Source organism: Mus pahari, chromosome 2 (genome assembly GCF_900095145.1).
Source record: "Mus pahari chromosome 2, PAHARI_EIJ_v1.1, whole genome shotgun sequence".
NCBI classification, from domain to species: Eukaryota; Metazoa; Chordata; class Mammalia; order Rodentia; family Muridae; genus Mus; species Mus pahari.
This window is the reverse complement of record NC_034591.1, coordinates 129,184,309-129,194,530: the sequence shown is the minus strand read 5'-3', so window position 1 is coordinate 129,194,530 and position 10,222 is coordinate 129,184,309. Positions and strand designations below refer to the sequence as shown.

The following is a 10,222-nucleotide window of genomic DNA, read 5'->3' as shown; positions in this document are numbered from 1 at the left end:
CTGTAATGGGATCGGATGCCCTCTTCTGGTGTGTTTGAAGACAGCTAGTGTGCTCATATAAATTAAAAAAAAAAAAAACCCATCTTGAACCACCGCCCCTCCCCCACATACAAAAGATCCATCTGGAGAAGCCTCTGCAGACCATACACCCATTTCCAGAACCAAAGAATTACAACTGTAGAGGTCAGATCTCTGCAGTTACAGATGTATCATCCAGGTCTAACAAAGTCCAAGTGCAAAGGGACAGCCCTACTGTTATACTTCTAGGTGTGGCTGTTAACCTTATCTCAGTTGTGAATATCTCACACAACTAGGTGTTGTGTTCACCACACATTCCCTCAAGACTGGAATCTCCTTGCTGTTTTCCCAAAGGCCCACATACTGGTGGTCAGCCTGAGGCATTTGTGGAAGTAGAGGAAGCTTCAAGTGAGGCTGATGGAAGCTCTATTGCTGGTGGTCTGCAGTGGGATTGCGTCTTTTTTTTTCATTTTCTGGCTTCCACAGGGCGAGCAGTTTCTTTTGCACATGCCCCTAACAGCAGGCCAATGAACCATGGACAGCAAGCTGACAGAGCTTCAGTTAGTGGGAACTAATACAGTCCCTACAAGCAGATTCTTAAAAATCATTTTGGATACTACTATACAGCTTTAGACATATAAAGGACTAACCTTTTAATGACTGTAATAGGCAGGCAAAGGCAGGAGTCTGAGCTCAGACTTTTACATAGTGGGTTCCAGGACAGCCAGAGCTAAATTGCCTTATTTTCTGTGTATGAGTGTTCTGCCTGCAAGTTTGTCTTCATACTTCATGCCATTAAGCATCTCCAGAGGCAGGAAGAGGGCATCAAATACCCTGGGACAGTAGTTACAAATGGTTTTGAGCCACCATGTGGGTTCTGAGAACCGAACCTGGGTCCTCTGTAAGAGGAGCTAGTGCTCTTAACCCCTGAACCACACCTCTGGTGCCCCTCACCCCAGGGTAGTTCTTTTTTTTTCCAAGACATGGTTTCTCTGTGTAGCCCTGGCTGTCCTGGAACTACCGCTGTAGACCAGGCCGGCCTCAAACTCAGAAATCCGCCTGCGTTTGCCTCCCGAGTGCTGGGATTAAAGGCATGCGCCACCACGCCCGGCACCCCAGAGTAGTTCTTACCTAAAAGCTAGAGGGCTGCAGCTGACTTAGATCCTCACCCAGTCTCTTCTCCACAGGCAGTCTCATAGAACTCTGAAAAACAATCAAATCTCCACAAGACACAGGACAGTCTTAACTTTTTTATTTATTGAGGTTCTTTTATTTAAAATGGTTTGCAGTAAACAGAACAGCCCATAGAGGAGCAACTTCCCAAATGTTGCTTGCCCCATGACCCACAGACTTGAAGTATGCTCTCATGTATTGATTTATTCCAGATCTCTCCTAGTACTGGTGGTGAGGAGGTGACGAATGGAAGGGGGGAGTACGACCAAGAAAGGGCAAGGGTAAGGCTCAGTCTGGAAAACCCAAACTCTAAAGGGCCTCAAGTTCAACCAGGCAAAGTGTTTCACAGCCATCGGTCACCCAGCTGCAGCTAGTGAAGCATAAATTAAATACTACAGCTTTGCCACCTCGGCAGATGGTAACAGAACTCTAGGCCAAAATCTGAGCCTAGTGTGCACTAGGTGCCAACGTCACAGATGCCAGTCTATGGAGGCTCTGAACAGCTCCCTTCACGCTGCTCAGTGGGAGACCTAGGTTTTACCCCTCAGGGCAGTTCACCAAGCAGGCTTCATTTCCGTTTCTTCTCCTGTGTGCTGGTGAACCAAGAGTCTAAGAGTTTCTTGCTGTAGTACAGTTGCCAGGCATGAACTTGGACTGCCAGTACCAACACCAGATACATGACAGAGACAGCAGAAAAACCAAACAGGAAGCGATAGGCCTTGCCATGACGATAGAGTTGCTGTGCTGCAGGGAACATCTCCATGCTGCCATAAATGAGGGGAGCGATGGAGAAGAGTCCCATGCTGATCATGGAGAGCACCAGGTAGCTAATGTTGTTTCGAGGGAAGGAGAGAAGGCCCAAGACAGAGGGCACAATGCTCAACAAATACGGATATTCCCACTGATAGGGCATGGCCACCTGGTCATGTGACAAGAGCCTCAGGTGTCCCACGCTCATCTTGGCCACCAACAGCAGCCATATGACGAGATGCACGTAGATCAGCTTCTTGATTTCGTACTTGAGGGTCACACTGTAAGGCAGAGCAAAGGGAGAAGCAACTTTCAATCAAAGTGCTCTGACCACCAACCTTATTCCAGGCCTGTGTATAGGACACATGGATACAGTGTGAGTGATACAGAGGCTGGGTATAAGGGATAGAGAAGGAAGTAATTAGAAAACGAAGTGTAAAGCCCAAGATATACTAGGGAGTAATCAATGTAGCATAAGGTGGAATGCCAGAGAAGGCTGTCTGTGTAGAGGAGAAAGCCTGGGTTCTGGATGAATGGAGGGTGCATTCTATGCAGAGGCAAAAACATGTAGGCACAAAGCACAAGGATTTATGTATTTGTGTTTCAAGAAATCAAGTGGCAAGACACTTGGGAGAGGTAGTAACAGATAACTGCAAAGACAATGTGAGGACACTTTAGACTAAAGAGCAGCAGTGGCGCCTGGAGGCTGAGGCAGGAGATTCCAAATTGGAGGTTGGCCTGGACCTCGTAACAAGAGTCCATCTCACTAAGCCATGACAAGAATTCTGAGCTGTGGTTAAAATGATAGCTCTGCATCACAGACACAAAGGCCAGGAGGCCTTGTAGCAACAAGGAACACAGCTCATATTTCTCCAGCTACAGCTGTCACGTGAAGGAAGCATGTCTCTCTTAGTCTTAATTCCCTAGGTCTCAATCGTATCCTTTTCAGTCTCAAGAGCAAGGTTTTGCCTCTAGGTGTGCACGAAAACAAGACCTTGGATTATGAGGTCTCCAGTAGGAAGGGGCCTAAAGTTGAGAAAGAAGGGTCCAAAGAGCTTGTCATCCTTCTGCACAGAGAGGTAAGGCACCAGCTGAAAAACGCAGTGGATTTAAGGAAGCAATAATTCATCTCAGGAAATGTGGGAGGTAAGGAGAAAAGTCACTCTGGCACTCAAGCTCCTCCAAGGCAGGATCCAGTTTGGCCTTTTCTTATAAAAATTTTATCTTAAGTGTATGTGTGCACCCCACCCACGACTCTGCTGTGGGAGGCCAGGAGGAGGCATCAGAAGCCCTGGACCTGGAATTACAGATGGTGAGTGCTAGGAACTGAATTTAGGTCCTCTGACAGAACAGCAAGTACTTTTACAGCTGAGCCATTGCAGGAGTAGAGTTAATAATCTTCATGAGGTAACAACTCAGTATCTGATGGTATCTCAAACTTCAGGAGTCTGACCCCAAGGAGCTTTTTAGGTATATTTAGGCACAGCATGATTTGGTGAAAAATTTCCTAGTGATAACTATCGAGGCCTGTGCAAAGATGAACAAACGGCTTTAGAACTAATAGAATATGGCCCACTGGTTAGCATATCCGGGATGCGTGTGCCTTCAAGGCAGAGGGCTGAGGAAGGCAGAGCACTGAGGAAGGCGTGTCCTGGGGGGACTTCATCTGTTCCGCAGCATCTCTCTGCTAGTCCCCAGTCATCACGTCACCCCTAATCTATGGGTTGTATGAAATCTCTAAGGGGGGTTTCCAGCCCCTCACTGGGCAGTGTCCTTGGCACTAACAAATAGTGATTGATCTTTTTCAAGCAGGCACTTTCAAATTAATGATCCATCCATCACTCTCAGAAAGGACTTAGAGATGGAGACTGTTAGTGACATCCACCACCACCCTTAGAAAGAATGTGGATTTTTCAAGACAGGGTTTCTCTGTATAGCCCTGGCTGTCCTGAACTCACTTTGTAGACCAGGCTGGCCTCGAACTCAAGAAATCCGCCTGCCTCTGCCTCCCGAGTGCTGGGATTAGAGGCGTGTGCCACCACGCCCGGCTTGTTTCTTATATAAAACTGTGGATTATGGTTCTTTTAAGATTTTCATAAGGTTATTTTTTAAGATAAATAATAATTGACCCTTTCTTTGTAACTATAAACTGCAGCCTGCCAGGAAGAGAAACTGGCTGAGACAACTGCTTGCTCACACTTGATTAATCTATAACAGGTTGCTTAGTTACGAATGCATGTGGGTTCTTGGGAATAATTTGTTTTGTTTTGTTTTTTTTCACCCATAATATGTAAAACACTTGGTCAGGTGAGGGTACTGGGGAACTTCACTGTAATCATTCACTTAAGGAAAAATAGAATGTAATCACATTGTGGTTCTTGTACTGCTTCAAAGATTTTTCTGGCATACATAAGCTGTGGGTGAAAGGGTTGTTGGAGCTTTGCTTTGTCTACCAAATGTATGTATATATGTGAAGTTATTGGAGCTTGTTGGAGATTGTGTCATCCACCAAGTGTGTGAGTGTGTGTGCCTGCATTGCATCATTGCCAACCCCACATCCCCACCTTGGATCACTGAACACAACTGTCAGAGCTGACCTTCAACAGATAGTTAATTCAATCCCATGTGCACAATAAGCTTAAGACTTGACTACATTGAAATTCTTTGTAAACTTCATGTGACATCTTCCATAAAGAAGGGGATTACAGGTGGTAGTGTCACATGCCTTTCATCTTATCACTCAGGAGGCAAAGGCAGGTGGGTCTCTGAGTTTGAAGCCAGTCTGCACTACAGAGTGAGTTCCAAGAAAGCCTGGGGTTTACAAGGAGAAACCCCATCTCCAAAAACCACTAAAGGAAGGACAGAGGCAGGTGAGGGAAAGAAAGCCTCAGTGCGGAACACAATACAGGATGGATAGCTAGCCAGTAAGGGTTTATCAAACAAATAAAGGAACGTAGAAAAATCTTCTCATATGGACGCATTCTTAACCCTCGGGTTGGAAAGGGTCACCTTTTACCATCCAATGCAGCCCCAAACTTAGCAGCTACCACGTTCCTATGCTAATTCCTCACCAAAACCTAAAAATTACGAGATTTTTCTCCTTCTGAAAATGTGAAAACTGAGACTCCAATTAGAAATAATCCGCATTGGGGCTGGAGTGTAGGCTCGGTGATTACGAGCACTCGCTGCTGTGGAGGCAAATCTGGATCATGTACCACGATTCTAGCTTCCAAAATCACCTCTGACCTGTGTGTGGTTAGAGACAGGGCTTGCCACCCTTCTGGGTTTGGTTCTCAGCACCAACCTCAGGTGGACTCAAAACGCCATGTGTAACTCCAGCTCCAACGCCCTCTACTGGATTCTGCGAGCGGTTGCTCTCATGTGCACAAACACAAGCACGCACGCACACGCACACACGAAATTAAGAATAAAAATCATCTTTAAAAATGTTAAGACGTTTTCTGGCCAACTGCATCCCTGAAAACCCAGCAGCACTCAGGAGGCTAAGGGGAAGGCTGTGAGTTCGAGATCAGTCTGGACTCTACAGTGGGATCTGGACTTGAAAAAGAAAGGTGGCAGTGGCGTTCCCAAGGTCACCCAGAGGGGCCAGCACCGAACCACGTGCCTGTGCAGACTGGATCCCCTCAAAGCATAAGGCGGACCACGGCGGGCCACGGGGTTTCCCCCGGCCTGGAAACAGAGCAGAGGTCGCTAGAGCAGGGAACCTGGCGGGTGCACGACAACTGGCCGGGGGGCGACTGCGTGAGGACCGCGGGCGTCGCTTCTTCCCAGGACCTGCAGGCTCCACCGGGAAAAGCCTCGGGACGCCGGGCTCACCTCGTACCTCATCTGGTAGTGCATGGCGACGCGCTCCCGGTGCTGAAAGTCGCTGCCGTCCGTGCCGGCCGCTCGCGGGCCTGCCCGAGACGCCATCGTGCAGAACCAAGGTCCCCTAACGCCGACCCTCAGCTCACCCACCCAGCCAAGCACCCAGCGAAGCCCTTCCCTGCCGCCTCGGCCCGGCTCGCACGACGCTGCGTGGAGCTCCGGGGGGAACTTCCGGCCTCTCTATCCCGGGAGGACTGACTCTGTGGTTTCTTCTTCGCGCATGCGTCCTTGGCCTTTCTGCGGTTCCTTGCCTCTCCCAGAGTAGAGCGATTGAGGAATTAACAGTTCCTAGAAATGGCTCGCCGGCCTGCCCAGAGATGCCATCGTGCAGAACCGAACCCCAGGCCGCTGATGCCGACCAGCCAAGCCCCCAGCAAACCCCTTTTAACTTCATTTAAAGCATTTAAAAAATTACTTGTGTATGGGTGTTTTGTCCGTGCACCAAGTGTGGTTTTTGTGCCCGCAGAGGCTGGAAGAGCAGGTACGATAGACTTGCTAGCTATAATGTGAGTGCTGGAATTTGAACCTAGATCTATTGGGCTCTAAACGGCTGATCCAGACCTTAAGTTGTAATTCTTGAGACAGGGCTTCATGTGCCTCATGCTGGCCTTGAACTCTTGACGGTCTTTTTTTTTGCTTCAAGCTCCAAAGGCGTGATTATAGTCTTAAAACATACCTAACTAGACTTGTCATCTTTGCCCTGTGGCTTGTTGCACATTTATATTTCCTGAAGCTCCACACAACCTTGGGGTTAGGGTCCAGAGCAAAGACGTTATACAACGAAAAGTACAGGGTGGTCAATGCTGAGAGGCGTCACTCAGAAGCCGAAGCAGTAAAGAGGCTTCTCTTCCTCCCTCCAATGCTCTCCATAGTCTGAGACTCTGCGTCCTGAGGGCTAACTGGAACAAAGATGGCAGTGAACATTTGTAATCGCCTCAACGTGAAAGGTGGAGGCAGGAAGAGAAGTTCATGGAGGCCAGCCTGGCCTGTGTTGAACGTTTGCCAATTAATTAAATAATTACTAACTGGAGAGTTATTAACGGTGGTTAAGAGTACCTACTGTTTTTTGCAAAGGACGCAGATTGTTTTATTGAGACGGGGTCTCACTATGCCCTGGAATTCGCTATGTGGGTAGCCTTGAACTCACAGAGTGCTCTTCGTGCCCAATGTGTTTGTGTCTGTACACCAGATGCATGTCTGGTGCCAGGGGAAGTTGGGAAAGGACGTCCAACCCCCAAATGTCCCGGAGCTGGAGCGCCTGTTGTGAGCTACCATGCAGGCCCTGGAAATCCATCTCAGCTCCTCTTCAAGAACAAGCGCTGATCTAGCCCATCACCTCTTTGGGGGTTTTGGCTCCTGACACCCATAGCTCACAACTGACTGAAACTCCAGTTCCAGAGTCTCTGGCACCCTCTCCTGGCTTAGGTGGGCACTGCATACATATGGTATACAGACCTATATGCAGGCCAAATACTCACACACATACAAGATTTTTTTTTTATTGATTTTTTTTTGGGGGGGGGGTTGGTTTTTTGAGACAGGGTTTCTCTGTGCATCCCTGGCTGCCCTGGAACTCACTTTGTAGACCAGGCTGGCCTCGAACTCAGAAATCCGCCTGACTTTGCCTCCTGAGTGCTGGGATTAAAGGCATGTGCCACCATGCCTGGCTTAATTGATTTTTTTTTTTTAAGGCAAAAAATTGGCTGTACCGGACATAGGAGTGTATGCCTGTGATCACAGCACTTGGGAAGTTGAAGCATGAGTTTGAGGTCAGCCGAGGCAATACAGTGAGATCTCATCTACCTGCCTGCCTACCTACCTATCTGCACATAGCTAGTTGCTGTATGGAGACTGGGCTGGAGGGGAGAAAGATGAAGTCTACTTCAGTAGCAGAAGCAAGAAATTATCCGGTGGCTTTAGAGCTGAACTTGGAAGCTCTTAGAGTTGAAATATTGCTGAGGGACCCTGCCAAAGCCCTGACTGCCAGCAACGTACGCAGGATAATTCAGAGATCTGTGGGGCCTGCCAGCCTGAGCCTGCTCACCTTCAGAGTCTATGCAGCACCCCAAAAAGGACTCACCTCACAAAAATTACATGAAGGTCTATGATCTTTCAGCTTGCTCAGCTTCTGGGGCAGTCTAAATGTAAGGAGGAGCCAGGAACGCAACTTGAAGAAACTACCTCACAGCTCTAACATCATTTGTGAGCCGTATTCAAGTTGGTGTCAGGAAACCTACTCCCAAACTAAACCCCAGTGGGGGTTAGACAGCTGTGACTAACTCCCAAATGCCTCCTGGATTCCCCCAGGACTCAGTGTTATTGGCTTTGGTTGGTTGGTGCATAGTTGTAGAACATTTGTGGAAGGAAGAATTTCAGAAGCCAGGAAATGTGAAGAATTTGTCTGGAAATAGAAAACTCCGTGTTCTGCCAATTTTAATCAGTTATAGGTAAACACTGGAAACTCCAGATGGCAAATCAATATTTCTATAGACAAAGGGCAGAGTCAGTATTGGATGTAGTAAGTTAGCTTTCTTCTTCAGAAAAACAACAACAACAACACTAAGCCATATTTTGGGTAATGACATAGACAAGCCAATTACTCTGAAATCCTTCCATGAAAATAATATACTGGCCTTAGAACTCCTCTTATATCATTATTTAGGTACATAATTCAAATCTGGATTTAAACAAAAAATAAAATAAGATAATAAAATAAAATATTGCTGAGAAGCTACAAGAAGAAATAGTAAGGACAGAGTTTCTCACTACTTTTCCAATTTTTCCAACATTTATTAATTCAAAACAAAAAGAAATTTTCTTGGTTTTTTGTTTTTTTGTTTTTTTTCTTTTTTCTTTCTTTTCTTTTCTTTTCTTTTCTTTTTTTCTTTTCTTTTTTTTTTCAATACAGGGTTTCTCTGTGTAGCCCTTGCTGTCCTGGAACTCACTCTGTAGATCAGGCTGGAGAAAATTTCCTAAAAAGTATCAGGGGCTAGACAAGCTGTCTCAGCCATTAAGACCCTTAGCTGGGCATGGTGGCGCATGCCTTTAATCCCAGCACTTGGGAGGCAGAGGCAGGCAGATTTCTGAGTTTTAGGCCAGCCTGTTCTACAGAGTGAGCTCCAGGAGACAGCCAGGCTACACAGAGAAACCCTGTCTCAAAAAACCAAAAAAAAAAAAAAAAAAAAAAAAAAAAAAAAAAAAAAAAAAAAAAAAAAAAAGAAAGAAAGAAAGAAAAAAAGCCTTAGCTGTTCTTGCAGCCCACCCAAGCACCACCCCCATCCTGGCGGTCCACACCATCTATAACTCCGGTTCCAGTGGAGTTGTTGCCTGGCGGTCCACACCATCTATAACTCCGGTTCCAGTGCATTTGATACCTGGCGGTCCACACCATCTATAACTCCGGTTCCAGTGGAGTTGATGCCCTCTTCTGGCCTCCCCTCTGGCCTCCCCCTCTGACATCAGGCATGCATCTGGTGCACAGACATACATCCAGGGCTGGCCTGGTCTACATAGCGAATTCTAGTATAGCCAGAGCTACATAGTGAGACAAAATAAAGCAACCTAGACCCTCTGCAAGAACAACAGGTGCTCTAAAACACAGACATCTCTCCAGCCATGTATTTTGAGAGGGGAGGTCCCATACGTGGTTTAAACATGCAGTTTTATTTCTGTAATATTATCATTTCATATGTTCAATGACAATTTGTACTTCTCCAGTCTGTGTTTCTATTCATTCTTCATATTTCTATTGTGTTGTTTATTTTCTGAACATACATAGCTTGGGGAAGAGGGAGGGAGAGAAAAGGCAGGTTGAGGAGAGCTAGGTCACTTAATGCTCTCCAAGTTGGCCTCACGTCCTGGTTTGATTCTCTTTAGCCTCTTAAATATTGGAACTAAGGCATGTTCCACTGTACCTGGCTTCTTGGATTTTTTTATTTTGCTCATAGTATCACAAAGCTGGCATAAAGAATATACATGTGGGGTGTGGGGGGGAGGGGTGTGGGGGTATACATGTGTTCGGGTGTCTGTGGAAGCCCAAGAAGAGGTTGGAGCTGGAGTTATAAATAAATGGTCATAAGTTGCCTTAAGTTGGTGCTGAGAACCCTACTTCAGTTCTCTGGAAGAGCAGCAATTGCTGACCCATCTCTCTGCCCCAATTAAGAATAATTGAATGTATTAAGATTTTAAAATATGATTTATTATTTTATGAATGTTTTGCTTTTATATATCCATATATGCACCATGTGGATGCCTGGTGCCCAAAGAGGACAGAAAAGGGTGTCAGATCTAGTGGAACTGGAAATATAGACAGTTGTGAACCACTATGTGGGTGCTGGAGCCAAAACCTAGGAGCAACCATGCTCTATCTGTGAGCTATCTCCCAGCCCCTGTC

General features: G+C 46.5%; 1 protein-coding gene and 1 pseudogene across 2 annotated transcripts; one reads left to right on the top strand and one right to left on the bottom strand.

Moving 5' to 3' along the window:
* Positions 1-1,248: 1,248 nt before the first annotated feature.
* Positions 1,249-6,009, bottom strand: Jagn1 (jagunal homolog 1). Of its 2 annotated transcripts, none has more exons than XM_021190917.1 (2): positions 5,779-6,009; positions 1,249-2,222 (listed from the first exon to the last, which is right to left on the bottom strand). In XM_021190917.1, exons 1-2 carry the CDS (start codon positions 5,872-5,874, stop codon positions 2,115-2,117), a joined length of 204 nt encoding a protein of 67 aa, XP_021046576.1. In that variant the 5' UTR covers positions 5,875-6,009; the 3' UTR covers positions 1,249-2,114. The 2 variants fall into 2 exon arrangements, with proteins under 2 accessions (XP_021046576.1, XP_021046573.1); XM_021190914.1 differs by having other exon boundaries at positions 5,786-6,009.
* Positions 6,010-7,700: 1,691 nt separating this feature from the next.
* On the top strand, positions 7,701-8,280 carry LOC110316890 (annotated as a pseudogene).
* The last annotated feature ends 1,942 nt before the right edge of the window (positions 8,281-10,222 follow it).

Coding starts and splice junctions, on each gene's coding strand:
- Jagn1 (XM_021190914.1), bottom strand. CDS start 5,874: ATGGCGTCTCGGGCAGGCCCGCGAGCGGCCGGCACGGACGGCAGCGAC. Junction 2,223..5,785: donor GCCATGCACTACCAGATGAG/GTACGAGGTGAG, acceptor TCTGCCTTACAG/TGTGACCCTCAAGTACGAAA.